The 23,717-nt window shown below is 45.0% G+C and overlaps 1 protein-coding gene across 1 annotated transcript in view; it reads left to right on the top strand.

Moving 5' to 3' along the window:
- The window catches only part of NCAPH (non-SMC condensin I complex subunit H), a 704,755-nt gene that overhangs the window by 265,360 nt on the left and 415,678 nt on the right, over positions 1 to 23,717 (top strand). Inside the window, 1 exon segment of the mRNA XM_029604457.1 lies at positions 16,363 to 16,481. Coding sequence (XP_029460317.1) covers positions 16,363 to 16,481 — 119 coding nt within the window.

The following is a 23,717-nucleotide window of genomic DNA, read 5'->3' as shown; positions in this document are numbered from 1 at the left end:
AAGAACAATATTGCTAAAAAGGTGGAAAATGGAAGCTATCTGACTAAAAACAGGCATTGCATACGTAGTAATGAATAATTAAATGATGGAAAAAAACTAAAAAAAATGTGGGAGCAAGTAAAATAAATAATTAAAACGAGCCGAGAGGCACTCTAATATAAAAAAAAGAGATTAAAAAAAGCAATATCCATGTGAGTACATACATTCACAGAAAAACAGAATAATCTATATCCAGATTTAAACCATTGGGTTTCAAAGCTTTAAAATCAAATATATACCTTTGTTCAATCTGTAATAAAAGATGATCTATATCACCACCTCTCCAATTGGCATTAACCTGTTGTAGTACACAGAACTTGTACTCTTCAAATTTGTGATTGTTCTCTATGGTATGTGTCACCAATGGGCTAGTTAAAATTTTTCTTTTCATGCTACTTCTATGCTCAGTAATACTTCTGTTAAATTGTCTAATGGTCTTACCTATATATATTTTATTACAGGGACAAAAGACAATATACACAACTGCTGTACTTTTACAATTGGTGAATCTGTTAAGTTTGAAATCTTTATCACGTCCAGGAATGTGTAATGCATCAGTCATGTTCACACCACACACTGAACAATTTCCGCAAGGACGATGTCCAGGTGGTCTTATATCTTTGGGACGAATGATAGGTAGAGCGGAGGGAGAGAGAAATTCTTTGATATATTTTTCTCTTTTATTAGCAATCATCAATTGTTTATTTTTAAAACAGGGTAAGATTTGTAAGATCGACGAATGCTTTTTTAGAATATTCGTGATCTGAAATGACTTGTGAGTATAAGTGATGGGACAGACTATGCGTTCATTCTTTTTTCTCTCTTTGGATTGTAATAGTGTTTGTCTATCACAGTTGGAAGCTTTAACAAAACCTGCTGTGATATGTCTTTGCGGATAGCATTTTTCCTTAAACCTAATGGACATTTCTTCAGATCTTTTTTGAAAAGTTTCTTCATCGCCACAAATTCTCTTAAGTCTTAAAAATTGTGAAAATGGTAAGTTCTTCTGTAGAGACTTATTGTGGCAGCTCTCATAATGTAAAAACTTATTAGTAACTGTTGGTTTTCTAAAAATGTCAGTAAAAAAAGAACCATCCTTAAAAGAAACTAAAATATCTAAAAATGAAATCTGATTGCCACTAAAATCAAGATTAAAATGCAGGTTAAAATCCAAATTGTTAAGCCAACTGTGAAAAAGTTTGAGCAAATCTGATGTAACGTTTCCATAATAAAATGTTCTCTGTAAAATCATGGTCAGTTAAAAACAATTCCTCAAATCTTGCAACATATAAATTTGCAATAGAAGGAGCCATTGGAGACCCCATTGCAACACCTTTAATTTGCTTATAGAATTTCTGATTAAAAGCAAAAAAGTTAGATTTCAAAGGAAACTCCGCTAGATCTATTAAAAATTGATTTGGAATCCTAGAATTTACGTTACGTTCTAAAAATTCTTTCGAAATAATATCTAGAGCAGCATCTTGTGCAATGTTTGTATACAAAGATTCGATATCCATGGTTACCATTAAAATATCATCACTCAAATTGTTAAAATCATTAAAAAAAATTAATAAAATAGGTGGAATCTTTGATATAGGACGGGATCTTCTCAACTTGTGGTTTTAAAAATTTATCTAAAAAAGTGGCAAGAGGTTCAAGCAGTGAGCCGTTGGCAGAGATTATAGGCCTTCCTGGCGGATCAATCATAGATTTGTGAATTTTTGGTAAAATGTACATTATTGGTGTCACCGGATGTTCGACTGTTAAAAAAATTGAATTCTTTATTGGTAAGTACAGCACCCTCTTTGGCAATGGACAACAGATTATCAATATCCTTCTTTAAACTCGATGTTGGGTCTCCATCTAACTTCTGATAAAAATTGTCATCAGATAACTGACGATTTATTTCCTTCACATAATTTGTCCTATCCATTAGGACTATGCATCCTCCTTTGTCTGCAGATTTAATCACTAATTCTGGGTCTTTGCCAAGTGACGTCAAAGCTTTACTTTCATTGATGGTTATGTTATAGTATCTTTTTTTGGATGAACAATCAATTTCAGTCTTTTCTAAGTCATGCATGACTAATTTCTCATAGGTCTGGATGACAGGATTGGTAATGTTGGAAGGAATCCATTTACTGGATCTTTTCACTATGGAAGTGTCTGGTACCGTTTATAGGTTACACTTACAACATTTTGATGAAGATTTAGCATTTACACATGCAAATAGTAAGCACTTGAAGTTCTTCACTTATCTGTGATGTACATCTTGTTTTGTTATTCTATCCTTTTTTCTTTCTTTTTAATTTTTTTTCTCGTTTTTTGGACACATCTCACAGACGTGGTGAGCATTTGATTATTAAATTTTCTCAAATTAATGAAATGCTACATTTCCTGGCGTGTAGCCAGATGGACTCAGAACGAATGGGATAGTATCCGCGTGCTAGCAGTTGGAGATTGATCTGACGTCAGCACGGGGTATATATATCCCCACAGGAAGCGTAGCAACTTAGTAATTTCCGTCTCCAAAGCAGTTTGGAGAGCCTGCACGCTAGCTGAGCGTGTTTTCCAAATCTACTTTTCTTTTCTTTTTCTACTTACTAAAACTTCTATAGCACGAGCCCCGCACTCCTGCGGTGATACCCTAAGGTCCCTCCCCCAGTAGAGTTTCCCGGGGTGATTTCCGTGATCACCCCAGAGGTGTAAGTCCTCGGTCCGGTGGCCGATTCGTGGCAGGGACACAGCCCCCGGGCGAGGTTCGGGTGAGGCTTTCGAGGCGCCTCTGTCCCAGCGTGGACGAGGCAGCGGGTGCATATCCTCAAACGCGGCGGTGAAGGTACTTGCCCTCTCCCCCCACAGCCGGAGACTGCCCGGGTTCTAGCCGGGAAGCGCCGAGGATTAGGTAAGGCGTACATCTCTTATTTCTGGTCTCTGAGGTGCAGAGGATCGGCGGCGTGGCACGCCGTGGAGGACGCCATTTTGGGGCCTTGTTCAGGTATTGAGCGCCCGTAATAGGCGCGGCTCTATTCCTCCTTGTGCGTATATTGCTGTGTGCATATGCCACTGAGCGTGTATTACTAACCGCCTGTTAATGAATGCATATTGAAGGCCATTGAGTGTGTATTGCTAAACGCTTATTGCTGAAAGCCTATTGAATGCCATTGAGCATATATTGCTAACCGCATATTGCTAAGAGCATATTGTATGCCACTGAGCGTGTATTGCTGACCGCTGATTGCTGAGAGCCTATTGAATGCCATTGAGCGTATATTGCTAACCGCATATTGCTGAGAGCCTATTGAATGCCATTGAGCGTATATTGCTAAACGCTTATTGCTGACAGCCTATTGAATGCCACTGAGCGTGTATTGCTGACCGCCTATTGCTGAGAGCCTATTGAATGCCATTGAGCGTGTATTGCTAACCGCATGTTGATGAGAGCCTATTGAATACCATTCAGCGTGTATTGCTAATCGCTTATTGCTGAGTGCTTATTGAAAGCCTTTAAGCGTGTATTGCTGGCGGCATATTGCTGAGAGCATATTGCATACAATTGTGCTGTTTTCATGACCGCCTAGTGCTGAGAACATATTATTATTTTTGTGCGCCTATTGTACTAAGCGCATATTGCTGCCGCATATTATTTTTATTGTGCGCCTGTTGTATTAAGCGCCTATTGCTGCTGCATATTATTCTTATTGTGCGCCTGTTGTATTAAGCGCCTATTGCTGCCGCATATTATTATTATTATTCTTGTGCGCCTATTGTATTAAGCGCCTATTGCTGCCGCATATTATTATTCTTGTGCGCCTGTTGTATTTAGCGCCTATTGCGGCCACATATTATTATTCTTGTGCGCCTGTTGTATTAAGCGCCTATTGCGGCCGCATATTATTATTGCGCGCCTGTTATATTAAACATATATTATTGCCACTTCTCTTTCAATGGAACAGAACGCATCAGCGTCTTCAGCGGCGGCGCCGCCTGCCTCAGGCATTAAAGCCCTTGGCCTCTGCTCTGCATGCCAGCTTAGAGCCACGCACAGTGAAGAGCCAGACTCCCTATGTGCCCAATGTGAGGAGGCCGTGGGACCCTCGAGCCAGGCCCAGTCTCAGGCACGATTTGCTGACAGTTCCCCAGGGGCTACCCCGGATTTAGCAGGCAGTCTCGACCAATCGGGAATCCCGGGGGATCTTGTACCCCGGCGATTAGAGGCTGCTTCCATTTCCTGGGTGGATCTCTTTAAGGGGATTCATGCCTTTGTACAGATGCAAACGGCTTCCCGTCCGGGCCCTGCGGTTCCTGCTGTTCCTGCTGTTCCTGCAGTTGCTGCGGTTCCTGCAGTGGCTGCGGCTGCGACTGCTGCTGCCGCTGCGGTGGCGGCTCCTGCGGATCCTGTTCCTGGACCCTCACGCCCTTATCGTGAGCGGGACCTCCTGCTGCTGGACAGTCCAGATCACTCGGACCAGGAGGTTTCACCGGACGAGTCCGAACTTCCGGACAAGGGGGAGCTTCCCCCCAGGGATTGAGCCGTATAGAACCATGAGGCGGTTCTTCCCCAAGGAGGATCTCTTCGACCTGGTGTCTCAGTGTCTGGCGGAGTTGGATATTACAGGTCCCAGCGCTACGGTGTCCTCTGCGCAGAACCCCCTGCTGGAAGGGCTTCGTCCTACAGCCCGCCACTTTCCATTCTTGCAAGCAGCTCAACAACTGATAGATTTAGAATGGGCGGCACCAGCGGCTTCCTTCAAAGGGGGCCGGGCCCTGACGAGCATATACCCATTGGCACCGGCTATCCAGGACCTGCTGGCGTGCCCTCAGGTGGACGCCTTGATTAGCGCTGTGGTCAAGCGCACTACCATTCCAGTTGAAGGGGGGACGGCCCTCAAGGAGCCTCATGACCGGCGACTGGACGCCATTCTGAAACAGACCTTTCAGGTAGCAGCTCTATCTTTGCGGATCGCGACCTGCTGCACAGTGGTGACGTGTGCCTGTTTGTCACAGGTTAGGAACAACGCTCCAGCAGCTGACATGGAGTCAGCTCTTTCGTTCCTCACGGATGCTACATCAGACCTGGTCCGGACAACAGCTAAGGGGATTTCATCCTCCGTAGCCGCCAGGAGGCAGCTCCGGATCCGGAGATGGTCAGCTGATGCGCCTTCAAAGACACGCCTCACCAGATTGCCCTTTAAAAGCTCTTTCCTATTTGGCAGCGACCTTGATAAACTGGCCAGTACATGGGGTGCCTCTCCAGTGCCTAGACTGCCGGAAGATCAGTTCAGAAGGGGCCAGCGCGCCTTTCCAAGGCCCTCCAGGGGCAGGAGTTCACAGCGCTTTGTTCCTTACAGGGGTCGCTACCAGGCACCACGTCCTCAGTCCAGGAATCAGTCCTTTCGGACCAAGCAGCGCAAGAGGGGAGGAGGCCTGGGCTCGGGTCCCGGCCGCGCCTCTCCATGAGAATCCGCCGATTCATCTGGGGAACGGAGCCATAGGGGGCATGTTAACCCTCTTCTACCCCAGATGGGTCGAGATCACGTCGGACCAGTGGGTCCTCGCCATTATCCGGGAGGGATATCATCTGGACTTTCATCATCTCCCTCTGGACAAGTTTGTGGAATCTTCATGTCCCATGCACAAGAAGGCAGTATTGGAAGCTACCCTGGCGAGGCTCCTGTCCTTGAAAGCCATCATCCCAGTACCTACCTGGGAAGTGAATTCTGGACACTATTCCATTTATTCATGGTACCCAAGAAAGGGGGTACCTTTCGGCCTGTGCTGGACCTCAAGTCAGTCAATCGTTACTTACGGGTACCGAGGTTTCGCATGGAGACTCTGCGCTCCGTCAAGGCCGCAGTACAGCCAGGAGAATTCCTCACGGCATTAGACCTGTCAGAGGCATACCTGCATATCCCGATCCATCCGGATCATCAGCGCTACCTACGCTTCAAGGTTCTAGGACGCCACTTCCAGTTTCGGGCTCTGCCCTTCGGGTTGGCCACGTCACCACGGACATTCACCAAGGTGGTAGTAGTGGTAGCAGCGGCACTCAGGCCGGAAGGAATTCTGGTCCATCCCTACCTAGACGACTGAGGAGAGCATTGCAATAGTCAGTTTTAGAGAACAGCGTTGACTGGAGGACTGTTCTGAAGTCCTGAAAATGAAGAAGGGGTTTGAGTCTTTTCAGAACTTGAAGCTTATAGAAACAGTCCTTAGTGGTGGTGTTGATGGATTTCTTTAGATTCAGATGGTTATCGAGGATTACTCCTAGGTCTCTTACTTGTGTGATCCGGGAGTTGGGGAATGTCTGATCAGTCCGGGCCGAGTTGTCGGGGGAGATTAGAAGGATTTCAGTCTTGGCTGCATTGAGAATCAGGTTCAGGCTGGAGAGGAGGTCATTAATGGACTTGAGGCAATTTTCCCAGTATGTAAGTGTTTTTGGAAGGGATTCCTTTATGGGGATCAAGATCTGTACGTCATCTGCATAGAGGTAGTGTATTAAGTTTTGGTTCGTGAGCAGCTGACAGAGGGGGCAGTAGGGTAGATATTGAAGAGTGTAGGTGATAGAGAAGATCCTTGGGGGACGCCTAGAGTTGATTCTGAAGTTTGGCGTATTTTTTGTCATTGATTCTGACCTTGAAGCTTCTGTTGTTGAGGAAGGAGTTGAACCCATCTGAGGGGCGTGTCCTGATAATCCGATATCTGAGAGGCGATTTAGGAGGATGGCGTGATTAAGGGTGTCGAACGCCGCAGAGATGTCTAGGAGGACTAGAAGGAAAGAGAACCCTTTGTCTAGGCCCATGAGAATGTGGGTTCTGTGCTGGATGATTTACGTAAGCCGTACTGGGAGGGGTATAGGATTTGTGTTCCTCTAGGTAGTCTGAAAGTTGTGTGTTGACCACTTTCTCTGTGAGTTTTGCGATAAAAGGGAGGTTGGATATGGGTCGGAAATTGGCGAGTTCTTTCGTGTCCAGGTTGGGTTTCTTCAAAAGGGTGTTTGAGGGACGCCATTTTAGCTCATCGGGGTAGATTCCTTGGGCTAGGGAGCAGTTTTATGATGTTTGCCAGTGATCTGGAGATAGTGCCCGGGATGAGGAGCAGAAGTTTAGTTGGGATGTGGTCCATCGGGTGGCTGGAAGGTTTCAACTTCTTGAGAGTGGACTCAATCTCCAGGGGGGTTGTGGGCTCGAAGGAGTCGAGGGTGGTTCCAGGGTAAGATAAAGTGTTGGAGTTTGGGGCGGGGGGGATGGCGTTGGTAGGGAGAAGTGCTAGAGTGTTTGCAATTTTATCCTGAAAGAAGAGTGCTAGCTCATTTGCTTTGGATTGAGCCTGGTCATCAGGGATGGTGGGGGCAGAGGGTTTTGTGAGTTGGGATACATAGGAGAATAGAGCCCTGGCATCATATTGGATATCATGAATTCTGCTGGCATAGAAATCTCTTTTTGTCTGTAAAATGGAGATCTTGTAGAGATGGAGGGCGCGTTCATAATTGGATAATGTTGTGGTGTTGGGGGGCCTTACGCCATATGCCTCCTTGTGTCTGAGGTGTTTGCTTCATCTGTTTTTAAGTTCTGGTGAGAATCAGGTTTGTTTCTTTTTTTTGAGTCAAGTGATTATTTTCGTCACTTTGGGGCAAATTTTATTGGCTATTGATGCCGTGATATTGCGCCAGGATAGAAGGTCTGAGTTGGGGTTGGTGGTATCCAAGGTTAGGGAGTTCCTTGGATAGATATTCAATGAGAGTGTCGAGGCACATGGTTTTCCTGAAGTGTATAGTAGAATGAGGTTGAGGCTGACTAAGATTTCCTTGAGTCGTGAGGGTAGCTGAGCTGATATAAGGGAATGGTCCGACCAGGGTACAGGGGTGCAGTCTGGATGGATTATTGTATGATAGGCTGGAGTTGATTGAGGATGAGCGTGTGTCCTGTTTTATGGGTGGGTTTATATTGATAATTTGTTCAAAAGCCCATAGCCTCGAGTGTGGTGAGGAAGGTTTCACAGTTGGGGATGTGGGTGATGAGGCGTCAACATTGAGATAAAAGTCCCCCAGTATCATCGCTGGTGAGTCTGTTTGATGTGTTTGGCAATGGTCTCTCATGAGAGGGGAGGCATCTGTGTCTAGTAATCCTGGCGGTTGCATATACTAGAAGAATTTGAAGAAGTTTCAACTTGACTAGACCTAGTTCCAGTTTTTTGATGATGAAGTCTTGACTAGATGCTGGCTGAGATTGAGTTCTTTTTTGGTGGCTAGGAGCAGACTGCTCTCTTTTTTTGTGTCTTGGGATTGAGAAAATGTCATCAAGGTGTGTATCGGTAATGGTTATCAGAAGAAATGTCGGAAGTTTTGAACCAGGTTTCTGTAATAGCACAGAGGTCTGGTTTGGAGTCCAGCAGATAATCGTAAGGATGTGGATTTTCTTTTTAGAGATGAGCGTTGAATAAGGTTAGAGAGAATATGTGAGTCCTAATAGCTGGGTAAGGGGAGAAGTCATGATTGGGATGAGAGATCTCGTAGTATGGCTTGGGGTTCGTTGTGAAATCTTCGAGTAGTGGGTGTGATGATGATAAATGATAGGGATGGGGTAGGTTTGCATAGTGCCTTCTCAAATGGAGTAGAAAAGGAGGGTTGTTGTGTGTATGAGCTGTTGATAGTGGTCTTTGAGTCTCCTGTCTTTGAGTCAGTCTTAGAAGATGACTGCTGGTGAGTTGGATGAGAGAGTTGGGAATTGCTTGTGTGGAGGGAGCTGTTTGAGAGAGTTGAATGAATTTTTGTCTGTTGTGGTTGGTTGGATTCTGAGCGGGCTCTGTAGAGTGCTGGTGCTGGAGCATTAGGAGCGGGTTGGATGGGAGAGTGTCTTTGTGATGGAGTGTAGGTTGAGCATGTTAGGGGTTGCTTGATTGTGTTGAATATGTATCCGTCTGATGAGATGACTGTCTGATGAGCAGTTGAGGTGCTGGTAGAGGTTGGATAAATGCTGGATGAGTGCTGGTAGAAGCTGGATGAATGCTGGATGAGTGCTGGTAGAGGCTGGATGAGTGCTGGCAGTTGCTGGTTGAGGCTGGATGAAGGCTGGGGAATGTTGGTAGAAGATTGGGTGTAGTAGTGTAAGGGAAAAGGTAGCAAGTGTGGGGGGGCTTCTGCCCTGCCCTGGGGCTCACGAAGGGGCAGGCCCCTTAGGTCGCGCTCCTTCGGGCGTGCGACGCCGCCGGAATCGCTGCTTTTTTAAAAGGGAGCTTAGTCGGCTCCTGATAGGCTGGCTGCGGTGGATGGGCCGCGGCTAGTCTCACCGCTGTGTTCCTGCCTTCTTGGTATACCTCGGCGTTCTTTTTTTGTTTTTAGTTTTTCAATTTAGGCTGTTTGCTCTACGCGGCTCACCCACGTGGGTGGGTGAGCGGGCTTTTGCCCCGAATGGGCTGCGCCGATCGTGCGAGCCCCGGCAGAGACGAGGTGGCCAATCGCAGGGAGGGTGGACAGCGAAGAAAAAGGGGATGGAACAGCTCCCCTATGAGGAAAGGGTGAAGAGGTTAGGGCTGTTCAGCTTGGAGAAGAGACGGCTGAGGCGGGATATGATAGAGGTCTTGAACGAGTAGATGTGACTCTGTTATTTACACTTTCGAATAATAGAAGGACTAGGGGGCATTCCATGAAGTTATCAAGTAGCACATTTAAGACTAATCGGAGAAAATTCTTTTTCACTCAACGCACAATAAAGCTCTGGAATTTGTTGCCAGAGGATGTGGTTAGTGCAGTTAGTGTAGCTGGGTTCAAAAAAGGTTTGGATAAGTTCTTGGAGGAGAAGTCCATTAACAGCTATTAAGTTTACTTACAGGTCGATCCAGTAAAGTGTGCTCCGTCGGAGCGCACTGTCACCCTGCTCTGGACGCGTGTTTTCCCTTACCCCTTATTCAGTAAGGGGAGGAAAACACGCGGCCCACCCGCGGCACCTAATAGGGCCCTCAACATGCAAATGCATGTTGATGGCCCTATTAGGTATTCCCGAGCGATCCAGTAAGTAAAATGTGCAGCCAAGCCGCACATTTTACTCTAAGAAATTAGCGCCGCCCAAAGGTCGGCGCTAATTTCTTCCGGCGCCAGGGAAGTGCACAGAAAAGCAGTAAAAACTGCTTTTCTGTGCACCCTCCGACTTAATATCATAGCGATATTAAGTCGGAGGTCCCCAAAAGTATAAAAAAGTAAAAAAAAAAATAAAAAAAAAATTTTGAATTCGGCCCGCGGCTGTCGGGCCGAAAACCGGACGCTCAATTTTGCCGGCGTCCGGTTTCCGAGCCCGTGGCTGTCAGCGGGCTCGAGAACCGACGCCGGCAAAATTGAGCGTCGGCTGTCAAACCCGCTGACAGCCGCCGCTCCAGGCCAAAAGGAGGCGCTAGGGACGCGCTAGTGTCCCTAGCGCCTCCTTTTCCTCGTTTGCACCGCGTCGCCTAATTTAAATACTGGATCGCGCGCGCCGGGAGAGCGGGCGTTAGTCCGCTCTCCCACGGACTTTACTGGATCGGGCTGTTAGGGAATAGCCACTGCTATTAATTGCATCAGTAGCATGGGATCTTCTTAGTGTTTGGATAATTGCCAGGTTCTTGTGGCCTGGTTTGGCCTCTGTTGGAAACAGGATGCTGGGCTTGATGGACCCTTGGTCTGACCCAGCATGGCAATTTCTTATGTTCTTATGTGTATCTAAATATATATAATTCAAATTTATTTCTGAAATCGTCATACTGAATTTATCTGTGATTTTTGGTGATAGACTGCAGAAAAATAATCCCAAGAAATTCCTAAAATTTATCAATTAAAAAAATTCCTACTTCATTAGTTGAAGGTAATCTCTGAAACAGCTACCTGGGCTGAACTGGAATTTCTTACCCTTACTACTTACCATAGGAAAAACATTCGATACCTACATTATCTGAATGTAATCGTCTTTGAAGTCGCTAACAGGCAGACAAAAAAAAATAAAAATAAAAAATCATATTAAATTGTTCTCGCTTCCGTAAGAATAAGAGTCCTTCCATAACTAGGCACTTTCTGAAGTAATACAAAACCCTGTAGAAAATTACTCAGCCTGTATAGCAACCCTGCCATACCAAAACAGCAGAAACTCCCAGAATTCAAACAGCAACAACCCTATATGAAAAGGCAACACTTTAAATATTCCATCTGGCCCTAAAACACCATATACCTTCTAGAGGGAAAACAGAAAAGACTGGACTACTACAGATCCCTACATAGAATCTATTTGCTAGCATAATGCTTCACCTCCATAACAGACAACACAAACCCTTACCAAATAGAGAATAAGGGCTCACAAATCAGAAATATGCAGAAAAAATTAATTCTTTTTTTCTGCTATCCACTCAAGTGTAACCCTCCCTCCTCCCTATTTTTCCTGTTCCCTTCAGACAGGAGGGGAGGTGAGATTTGAGGCACTGACCTAAATAGTCATTTGGGCAGAGCTTTGTGTGTTTATGCCCATAGGTAAAAACAAATGTGCTGATGATGCTACCCTTGGGCATGAAACTTAGGGCAACCATCCCCTTTGCCTCCCCTCCCCCTATTAGTCCCGACCCTGATTTGAGTGGAGCAGAATCTGCTCTGTCAGCAACTCACATTGTAGGTGCAGAAAATATTTAGGACAATTTATTTATTATCAACAAGAATGTTAATACTGCAGAATGAGTACTCATTCCGGAAGCCTTCCTAATGGAACCATTCTTCACCTGGTATCTCAAAGAATAGCAAAGTAGGCTGGTCCCTCTGAATTGCTGCCCTGATATGATCATAGCCAGGGGGCAAGCTTCTGTGTCTTTCCGCCTTAGCACCTAACAAGTAGGAGGAAAAGAAGATAGAAGACCTTTGGTAGTTGGGAATTTTGGTGGCTCCAGACTTGCTATGTGGATCTAGTGAGACCCATGGTTAGCAGCTGTCTCCAGTTTCTTTTATGACAGGTTCCAGTGGTAATGGAGGATCCACCTTCATTTTATCATATGACTTGGTTCTTGTAAGGTTGGAATTATGCAGGAAAGGACATTTAGCAGTAATTTCCACTTTGTTGAAGTCTCGAAAGATGTTGACCCCCATTGGCTTGTGTGTGAATATAGCATCTCTTTGAAGCATGTTGCAAGGGCCTTTCTCTTTTACCCTGGAGATGGGCATTCTGACCATTGTAATCTTTCATAAAGATTTGGAGAAGAGGCTAGCCCTTTATTCCCTGAAGGTTGAGATGGCAGCAATCTCTTGCTATAGAGGTTGATTTCAGGGGGGCTTGATGGCTTCACATCTTGATTTGAATCATTTTCTTAATGGAGTCAAGCACATTCACCCCTCCTTTCAAGAATCTTATTCCCTGATGGAATTTTAGTTTGGTCCACATTAGTGAGTTTTCCTTTTGAACCTTGAAGACTCTGTCTCTTAAGATGGTATTTTTGGTGGCTAATTTCTTGGCAAGAAAGCTGTCTCAATTAATAGGACTTATCTTGCAGAGATCCTTATCTTCTCTCAGGGAAGTCAGTATCGTTTTGCCCATAAGAATATAAGAACATAAGAAATTGCCATGCTGGGTCAGACCAAGGGTCCATCAAGCCCAGCATCCTGTTTCCAACAGAGGCCAAACCAGGCCACAAGAACCTGGCAATTACCCAAACACCTAGAAGATCCCATGCTACTGATGCAATTAATAGCAGTGGCTATTCCCTAAGTAAACTTGATTAATAGCAGTTAATGGACTTCTCTTCCAAGAACTTATCCATACCTTTTTTGAACCCAGCTACACTAACTGCACTAACCACATCCTCTGGCAACAAATTCCAGAGATTTATTGTGCGTTGAGTGAGAGAGAATTTTCTCCGATTAGTCTTAAATGTGCTACTTGCTAACTTCATGGAATGCCCCCTAGTCCTTCTATTATTCGAAATTGTAAATAACCGAGTCACATCTACTCGTTCAAGACCTCTCATGATCTTAAAGACCTCTATTATATCCCCCCTCAGCCGTCTCTTCTCCATGCTGAAAAGCCCTAACCTCTTCAGCCTTTCCTCATAGGGGAGCTGTTCCATCCCCTTTATCATTTTGGTTGCCCTTCTCTGTACCTTCTCCATTGCAACTATATCTTTTTTGAGATACGGCGACCAGAATTGTACACAGTATTCAAGGTGTGGTCTCACCATGGAGCGATATAGAGGCATTATGACATTTTCTGTTTTATTAACCATTCCCTTCCTAATAATTCCTAACATTCTATTTGCTTTTTTGACTGCTGCAGCACACTGAGCTGACGATTTCAATGTATTATCTACTATGATGCCTAGATCTCTTTCTTGGATGGTAGCTCCTAATATGGAACCTAACATTGTGTAACTACAGCAAGGGTTATTTTTCCCTATATGCAACACCTTGCACTTGTCCACATTAAATTTCATCTGCCATTTGGATGCCCAATCTTCCAGTCTTGCAAGGTCCTCCTGTAATGTATCACAATCTGCTTGTGATTTAACTACTCTGAATAATTTTGTATTATCCGCAAATTGATAACGTCACTCGTCGTATTCCTTTCCAGATCATTGATATATATATTGAAAAGCACCGGTCCAAGTACAGATCCCTGAGGCACACTCCACTGTTTACCCTTTTCCACTGAGAAAATTGACCATTTAGTCCTACTCTCTGTCCTGTCTTTTAACCAGTTTGTAATCCACGAAAGGACATTGCCTCCTATCCCATGACTTTTTAGTTTTCGTAGAAGCCTCTCATGAGGGACTTTGTCAAACGCCATCTGAAAATCCAAATACACTACATCTACCGGTTCACCTTTATCCACATGTTTATTAACCCCTTCAAAAAAATGAAGCAGGTTTGTTAGGCAAGACTTCCCTTGGGTAAATCCATGTTGACTGTGTCCCATTAAATCATGTCTTTCTATATGCTCTACAATTTTGATCTTGAGGATAGTTTCCACTATTTTTCCCGGCACTGAAGTTAGGCTCACTGGTCTATAGTTACCCGGATCACCCCTGGAGCCTTTTTTAAATATTGGGGTTACATTGGCCACCCTCCAGTCTTCAGGTACAATTGATGATTTTAATGATAGGTTACAAATTTTAACTAATAGGTCAGAAATTTCATTTTTGAGTTCCTTTAGTACCCTAGGATGCATACCATCCGATCCAGGTGACTTGCTACTCTTTAGTTTGTCAATCTGGCCTACTACATCTTCCAGGTTGACAGTGATTTCGTTCAGTTTGTCTGACTCATCACCCCTGAAAACCAACTACGGAACTGGTATCTCCCCAACATCCTCACTAGTAAACACGGAAGCAAAGAATTCATTTAGTCTTTCTGCAATGGCCTTATCTTCCCTAAGAGCCCCTTTAACCCCTCGGTCATCTAATGGTCCAACCGACTCCCTCACAGGTTTCTTGCTTTGAATATATTTAAAAGATATATTCTAAAAAGTTTTTATTATGAGTTTTTGCCTCTATGGCCAACTTCATTTCAAATTCTCTCTTCGCTTGTTTTATCAATGTTTTACACTTAACTTGACAATGCTTATGTTTTATCCTATTTTCTTCAGATGGATCCTTCTTCCAATTTTTGAAGGATGATTTTTTGGCTAAAATAGCCTCTTTCCCCTCACCTTTTAACCATGACGGTAATCGTTTTGCCTTCCTTCCACCTTTCTTAATGCGTGGAATACATATGGAATGTGCCTCTAGGATTGTATTTTTAAACAATGTCCAAGCCTGTTGAACACTTTTAACCTTTGCAACTGCACCTTTCAGTTTTTTTCTGACTATTTTCCTCATTTTATCAAAGTTTCCCTTTTGAAAGTTTAGTGTTAGAGCTGCAGATTTACTTATTGTCCCCCTTCCAGTTATTAGTTTAAATTTGATCATGTTATGATCACTGTTGCCAAGTGGCCCCACCACCGTTACCCAGTGTTGTCTTCCTTATCAAAGTTGTTTTTCCTTTTCATTTGGTTCAAATGGTATCTCTTCTAGCTTTTATGAAGAAAGATTGCTTTAGGAAGAATAGGTCTCTTGGACGTCTGGATGTTCAGTGAGTTCTCAGATACTTTAGGCAACTAATCCCTTTGGAAAATCTTATAGACTTGTTTGTGGTGTTCGGCATTCAATGAAAGGGAGAGGCAGCTTCGAAAGCATGTCTGTCCAGATGAATCAAGGAGGCAGTTTCTTCAGCATATTTTCTGAAAGTTTGCTAGATTACAAGGCCCTTTAGTCTCATTCAACAAGGGCTACAATTTCTTTGTGGGCAGAAGCTATAAAGGTATTCCAGAAAATATTTGTAAGGTGGCCACTTGGTCATCTTTCTATTCTTTTACATAGCATTACAAACTGAATGTTCAGGCTAAGGCCTTAGCAGCAAGGGTTCTTAAGGCAGCCCTGTCTTCTTCCCATTCTCATTAAAGGGGTCTTAGGTATTTCCCACCCATCTTTACTAGAAGGATGATAAGGAAGGAGTAATTTAGTCCTGTCCATTTCCTTTTCTTGAATCCTGCTAGATCAGTCCAGGACCCACCCAGAAATTCAATTTGCCTGCTGCTCGCTGTTTTATTACTGAGGAGTTTTAGGTTAGTAGAATATATAATCTTTACTCTCCTTAGGGAGCTGTCCAAACTGTCTCTGAGCTTATATTCTTATGATATTGTCTCTTCTGATGCTATTAGTGTTGAAAGAGAATTTACTTGGCATTTGTTATATTTTAGTGTTAATGTTTTATCAGATTTTCCTTCATTGTTTTGACATTAGTATAATAGCAGATGTAATGTGCTGTTCCAGTACTAATAGCGAGGAAGTTACTGGAAAAGTTGTTTTTTATATAGCAGGATGCTATAACCTATGCGTCTGGACTGGTCTAGCAGGATTCAAGGAAAGGAAATGAACAGGTAAGACTAATTTCTCCTATGTGATCAAGCTACTTGGGCTTCTGGTAAAGATTGCTCTAGGCTTCTCAGGATCTCTTCTGCCACTGGCCTGATTGTGCTCATGGGCCTCATGATGGGCCACATGATGAAGGCTCTAATAGGCCTTGTTTAGGTGTTACAGACTGTAACATGGTTATGTGCTGTACTTGCAAGCTGCAGAAAGACCATTGTTCTCTGGATGCTGGGTATGGAGGTGGGCATGCACTTACTGCCTAGACAATTACCAATAGTCAACCAATGATACCTAGAAAGATAAAGAGTGTGACATAAGACAGGATTCTTCTATAATTTAATTTTATGTGCTTGGAGAAGCATAAACACTTTTTTCTATTATCTTGCAGAGCATCTTCAACTCAGTAATCTCTCTTTTCAGATAGCTCTGGGGATCTTGAAAAAATCCAGAAAGTCCAGAAAAAGCAGAAACGCTCCTATAAAACGATTGAGCAGAACTTGAACAACATTAACCGATCTGAGATGGACTACAAGTGTGAGGTGAGCAGATTCATCTAGTCTGCAGATTTATAAACAGAATTCTGATAGATCCACCTCTATTATAAAGTGGCTTCTTTAACAAGAGGTATCAGAGAGGCCTCTGGAAAGGACTGACATTTGCTGCAGTTTGCCACAGCCCTATTTTCCACTTGGGAATGTTGGAATTTGAAACTGCAAACTTCTGGCTTCTAACAAGAAAGCAAGTTGTTAACTAAAGCAGTTCTAGCTTAGCTAGGAAGGCCCCATTTGCCTTTGTCTAGTTTCTCTTATCTCCCTCCCCTTTTCACTTTTCTTGTCTCAACCCCATAAATTAAGCTCTGATACAGGATATTTAAATGCACACCATATAAACCCACAAGCTAACTTCATTAGCCAAGCACATCATTAAAACCTCAAGCTGAAACAGTGTCCCCTGTTTAATGTGCTCTCAGTAGATTTTATATATGTATATATGTATGTGTGTATATGTGTATGTGTATATGTGCCTTTCTACTATAGTTTTGCTCTGGAAAAGGGAGTGATTGAGGTAATCAAATTCACAGATAACACAATTGTTCAAAGTTGTGAAATTGCTAGCAAAACTATTGTATTTGTACTTAATACCACTGCATATTTTACCTTGTTTGCCACTGTCCTAATTTTTTCTTGGTGGTGGTTTAATGTTAAACTAAAGAGTGACAAAAAATCATTAGCCAATTCTGAGGGAATTGCAAAAGAACCTTGCGAGAATTAGGGTAGTGGGTGTCTAAATGTCAGTTCCTGTTCGTACCCCAGGTCAGGCCAGACAAGTGGGTTTATGCATCCCTACCCAGCAGATGGAGGCAGAGAAGAAAACTGAGGCACTGCTACATAACCAAGAGTGCCACCAGCAGTCCCTCAGTATTTCTCTGTCTCCAGCAGATGGTAGAAGTGCATACCTGCAGTCTAGAATTTAAAAAGAATAAAATAAAATGAGATTTCAACTCCCCAAGGTGTTAGATTCCTTCGTGGTCCATCCCTTGGGTAGAGCACGGCAAGCAGGGGGTTGACAATCCCTTCAGGACTTGGCCCTTGTTTGGCAGGGGGGATAGATAGCTGGGGTCCCTTGTTCCCTCTCCCACTTTGGGCCCTTTGCTCCTTCACTGTGCCATGCTCCTCAGCAGGGAGCGTCTAGAAGCAGGAAAGTAGTCTTTCCTCCTTTGTTCCATTTAGGCCCTGTTTCTTTAAAAAAAAAAAAAAAGAGCAGGGACTAGAAGTGAGGCTGCAGCAGCAGGGCTGAGGAATAGGTAAGTTTTGTGTTTTCTGCCTGGAGACAGGCAGGAGGGAGCCGTCCGAATTGCCTACATTTGTCGCGGTCGGGAGTGCTGCATTTCAGCATCGGGACAGCGATTAGTGAGATTGCTTCTGCTACATTTATTTTTAGTACTGACCGCGTGTGCAGGCCCAACTTCCTGACACCCACGCAGCTTGGCAGACTGCTGCGGCCTGAGGCAATGTCGCCTCGATGCGGTCTCATTTTGCTGCGATCGCGCTTCGGGGGGGAGCCGGGACTTTGGGACCCTCGGGGAGCGGTGAGAGAGGGCAGGCAGCTGGGTCGGCTCCTGAGGATTCAGGGGGGGGGGGGGGGGGGGGGGAGGTCAGAGGAGCCGGCGACCATTTTGGCGGGACATGCAGGCTGCCATTTTGAGCCCCGGGATTCCCCTCCAAAGCTTTTTCCTGTGGGAAAGGACCCTGCTGCTGGTGGGGGTGGGGGGGGGGGGGGTGTTTCTCGGGAGGGAGGGAGTCGATCAGGACTCTTCCTCTTCAGATCCAGAGGCCTTTTCCATGGGCTTTGTGCTTCTCATTTATAAGGCTTATTTAGCCCGGAACGAGTTAGGGCAAAGAGGCTTTTGCCTAGGAGGTCCTGGACGGCCAAGACGTCTTAAGGAGCCAGGAAGGGATCCTGTGAATGCTGCGTCTTGGGCGAACCTCTGAATAGGGCGATTCGTTGTATAGTCTGGATGATCCTGACCAGCTTCAAGGGGGTCCGTTGGCATCGAACAAAGACCCTTTGGAGTTCCCTGGGAGATCCGACACAGAACCTGGATTGAGACCCATTGCTAGTCTTGGATCCCATGCAGAAGCCGGATGCTCAGGACCTGGAGGCGGTCCCAGTCGCATAAGGAGATGACACGCGTGTGGTTTGGCTGTTCTGCAGAGTGGAACTGGGTCCGTCGATTCCCCAGGTACTGGAGGAGCTCTGTATCAAAGATGGCCAGGAAGACTCTGACAAGGAAGGTGTAAACTGCTCCTGGAAGGATTGTGGGGATCCTCTACCACTTTTCCGTTACTGAAGAAGTTGATGGATAGAGAGTGGGAATTTCCCGAAGGGGGCCTGAAGGTCGCGAGAGCTATGGGGAAAGTATATCCCTTGCCAGAGCAGACCTTGGAGTTATGGAGAATTCCCAAGGTGTGGATGCAGCCGTTTCAGCGGTTACTAAGAAGACTACCATCTCAGTGATGGCAGCGGTGGCTCTCAAGGATCTCCAGGAAAGGAAGCTGGAGATTCTACTCAAGCAGCTTTTTGAAGTCTTGGCTTTGGCCCTTCGAGCAGTGGTGTGCAGAAGTCTGATGCAGAGAGCTTGTTTGTCCTAGGTGCAGAGGACACATGACAAGTGTTCATGAATAGTATCTGAAGTGGCGCAGGTTGCACGTTGAGAGGTGGGAGTGGCCTTTGTGGAAGATTATATGTATGACATGGGCCGGACTTCTGCTAGAAATATGGTCTCAGTGGTGGCAGCGCACAGGCTCTAGTGGCTGCAAAATTGTCGGCAGATGTGTTTTCTATGGCCCAGTTGTCAAAACTCCCTTTCAGGGGAAGCTCCTTTTCAGGGAGGATTTGGAGAAGCTCGTGAAGCAGTTGGGAGAGTTGAAATGCACTAAGTTGCCTGAACACAGGAAGGGTCCTAAGAAGTCTCTTCCGCTGTGAACCCATTTTCGAGAGGCCAGGAGATTTCGAGCAGGCGGAGCCCCTGCACAAACTTTGCAGAAAGAGTTCGGGCAGACAGCAGCCCTTTCAAAATCAGCGCATGTCCCCTAGGGACGGTGGGTCCCAAGGGGGGACCAAAAGTAAGGTTGGACAATGAAGGTGTGAGGGTCCACTTCTCTCAGGAAGCTATTGGAGGGAGGCTTTCTTTACAAGGAGTGGACCAGAATAATGTCAGACTGGTGGATCCTGGAGGTGGTAAGAAACGGTTATGCCTTAGAATTTTCTCGACCGTTCAGGGACGCATTTGTAGTCTTCCACTGCTTCTCCTGGATCTAGTGGGAGGCGGTGCGGGACACGCTATAGCGATTACAGCTTTTTCGCGCCATTGTTCTGGTGCCCCCTCAGGAGAGGGGGCAAGGCAGGTATCCAGTGTACTTCATGGTGCCAAAGGAAGGAAGAGACCTTTCGGCCCATTCTCGATCTAGAGAAGGTGAATGCTGCCCTCCGGGTGCCACGGTTTCGGATGGGGACGTGCACAGTTATAGCAGCGGTGCGCAAAGAGGAGTTTTTAACGTCCCTGGATCTGTCAGAGCCTACCTTCATATCCCTGTTCGACCTGAACATCAACAGTTTCTAAGATTAATGGTTCTGGGAGAACATTTCCAGTTTCGAGCTCTTCCCTTTGGGTAAGTGACTGCATAGCGCACATTCACAAAGGTGATGGAAGTAGTAGTAGTGGTGGCGGCGGCGGTGGCTGTCAGGAAGGAAGGCGTCCTGGTACACCTGTACCTGGATGATTGGCTTATTCGAGTGAAGTCAGAGGTAGAGTGTGATCATTCAGTCCAGCAGGTTCTCCAGCTTCTGGGGGTGCTGAGCTGGGTGACGAACCTCACAGAGAGCCATGTGAAGCCGACTCAATCCTTCGAGTATCTGGGGGCTCGTTTCGATACCTGACTGGGGAAGGTGTTCCCGACTTTGGAGAGAGTCCTCAAGCTGCAGAGTCAGGTTCTTCAGTTGCAGATCATGATGGTGCTCAAGGTCTGGGATTACCTGCAGGTCCTGGGATCCATGCCGTCTACTCTGGATTTAATAGAAACATAGAAATGACGGCAGAAGAAGACCAAACGGCCCATCCAGTCTGCCCAGCAAGCTTTCGCACTTTTTTTCTCTCACATACTTATCTGTTTCTTTTGGCTCTTAGTAGCCTTTTTTTATTCTATTTCCCTTCCACCCCCACCATTAATGTAGAGAGCAGTGTTGGAACTGCATCTAAGTGGAAAAGCTTAATTTAGTTAGGGGTATTAACCACCGCAATAAGCAAGCTACACCCATGCTTATCTGTTTATTCAGACTGTGTAATTCAGTCCTTGTTGATTGTTGCCTGAGTATAGATCAACCTTTCTTCATTCTCCTGTCATTGAAGCAGAGAGCCATGCTGGCTTTGCATTGAAGTGAAATATCAGAGTTGCTCCCCTGCCGTTGAAGCAGAGGGCTATGCTGAATATGCGTGAATTGTCAAATTTCCTCCCCTGCCGTTGAAGCAGAGAGTTATGCTGATTTTGCATTTAAAGCGAAGTACCAAGTATTTTTTTTTTGGTTTGGGGTAGTAACCACCATAATAAGCCAGCTACTCCCCTGCTTTTATATGGTTGCAAATTCTTTTTTTTTCCCCACATTTCCTCTTGCCGTCGAAGCATAGATCAATGTTGGAGTCGCATTAATGAATAAGGATATTCATCTCCAGGTAGTAGCCATCATTCCCTCAAGCCACCCCCATGCCTCCTCTCTTCATTCATATCCTCTAGACTTTATGGATCCACAGTATTTATCCCACGCCCCTTTGAAATCCTTCACAGTTTTGGTCTTCACCACTTTCTCCGGAAGGGCATTCCAGGTATCCACCATCCTCTCCGTGAAGAAATACTTCCTGACATTGGTTCTGAGTCTTCCTCCCTGGAGTTTTAAATCGTGACCCCTGGTTCTTCTGATTTTTTTTGCAGTGGAAAAGGTTTGACGTTGTCTTTGGATCATTAAAACCTTTCAAGTATCTGAAAGTCTGTATCATATCACCCCTACTCCTCATAAGTCATTTGAAGACCCTCCACCTTTTTGGTCGCCCTTCTCTGGACCGCCTCCATCCTGTCTCTGTCCCTTCGGAGATACAGTCTCCAGAACTGAACACAGTACTCCAGGTGAGGCCTCACCAAGGACCTGTACAATGGGATAATCACTTCCCTTTTCTTACTCGATATTCCTCTCTCTATGCAGCCCAGCATTCTTCTGGCTTTAGCTATCGCCTTATCACATTGTTTTGCCAACTTTAGATCATTAGACACTATCACCCCAAGGTCTCTCTCCTGCCCCGTGCACATCAGCCCTTCTCCCCCCATCGAATACAGTTCTTACGGATTTCCACATCCCATATGCATGACTCTGCACTTCTTGGCATTGAATCTCAGCTGCCATATCTTCGACTACTCTTCCAGTTTCCTTAAATCCCATCTCATTCTCTCCACTCCTTCCGGCGTGTCTACTCTGTTGCAGATCTAAGTGTCATCCGCAAAAAGAAAAACCTTACCTTCTATACCATCCGCAATGTTGCTCACAAAGATGTTGAACAGGACCAGTCCCAACACCGACCCTTGCGGCACTCCGCTCAACACTGCTCTCTCTTCAGAGTAAGTTCCATTTACCATCACCATTGTCTTCTTTCCGTCAACCAGTTTGCAATCCAGGTCACCACCTTGGCACTCCACTCCTAAGCTTCTTATTTTATTCACCAGTCTCTGTGGCGGAACCATATCAAAAAGCTTTGCTGAAGTCCAAGTAGATGACATCAAAGCCCTCTTCCTTGATCCAATTCCTTGGTTACCCAGTCAAAAATTCAATCAGATTTGTCTGACGGATCTTCCCCTGGTGAATCCATGCTGCCTCTGGTCCAGCAATTCTTCCGACTGTAGATAGCTCACTATTCCTTCTTTTAACAGCGACTCCATTACTTTTCCCACACTGAGGTGATGGCTAACCGGTCTGTAATTACCAGCCTCTTTTCTGTTTCCGCTCTTGTGAAGCGGGATCACCACCGCTCTTCTCCAGTCACTCGGCACCACTCCCGTTTCTAGGGATCTCTTGAACGGTCACCACAGCGGACCCGCCACGCACATCTCTGAGCTCCCTCAGTATCCTGGGATGAACTTCTCAGGCCCCATGGCTTTGTCCACTTTCAGTTTCCTCTCAGCTCTTCCCATACATTCTCTACCGTAAATGGAGTTATATCTACTCCATTCCCCTCTAGTTTAACTAGCAACGGTCCTTCTCCAGGGTCTTCTTTAGTGAACACAGAACGGAAGTATTTGTTTAATATTTCTGCCATTTCTTTGTCTCTCTCCACACATTGATCCTTTTCACCTTTCAGTTTCACTGTACCACTTTGAACTTTTCTCTTTTCACTGATGTATCTGAAAAATGTTTTGTCACCTCTCTTAATCTCTTTGGCAATCCTTTCTTCTGTTTGACTTTTTGCCGTCTTGATTACTTTCTTTGTCTCCCTCAGTGCTATCAGATATTCTTCTTTGTGCTCCTCCTTTTGGGATCCTTTATATTTCTTGAATGCTGTTCTTTTAGCCTTTATTTTGTCAGCCACCTCCTTGGAGAACCAGATAGGTTTCATTTTTCTTTTGCTTTTCTTTACTTTTCTAACATATAGATTAGTTGCCTTGGTAATTGCTCCTTTAGTTTGGTCCACTGTTGTTCCACATCTCCCTCATTCTCCCAGCCTACCAGTTCTTCCTCCAGGTACTTCCCCATTTCATCAAAGTCTGTGTTTTGAACTGCAAAACTCGGGTTCGTGTGTTTCTTTTCCATATCCTTTTTGTGATATTAAACCATACCGTTTGATCACTGGTGTTGAGATGGGTGCCCACATCAGAGACATTATCTGCATTAGTGAGCACTAAATCGAGTATAGCTCCCTCTCTTGTGGGTTCCATTACCATTTGTTTGAACAAAGCTCCTTGCAGAGCATCCACTATTTCTCTACTATTGTTAGATTCTGCAGATGGGATTCTCCAGTCTACATCCGGCAAATTAAAGTCTCCACCAATCACCACTTCTCCCTTCTTTCCCATCTTTTGGACGTCTTCAACCAGATCTCTGTCCAGCTCTTCCTTTTGGTTTGGAGGCCTGTAAACCACTCCAAAAAAAATGGATGTCCCATCTTTTTTTTAGGTTGGCCCATAGTGCTTCTTCATTGCCCCATCTTCCTTGCAACTCAGATGCTGGATATTGTT

Source organism: Rhinatrema bivittatum, chromosome 5, assembly GCF_901001135.1.
Source record: "Rhinatrema bivittatum chromosome 5, aRhiBiv1.1, whole genome shotgun sequence".
Classification (NCBI taxonomy): domain Eukaryota; kingdom Metazoa; phylum Chordata; class Amphibia; order Gymnophiona; family Rhinatrematidae; genus Rhinatrema; species Rhinatrema bivittatum.
This window is presented reverse-complemented; position numbering and strand designations above follow the sequence as displayed.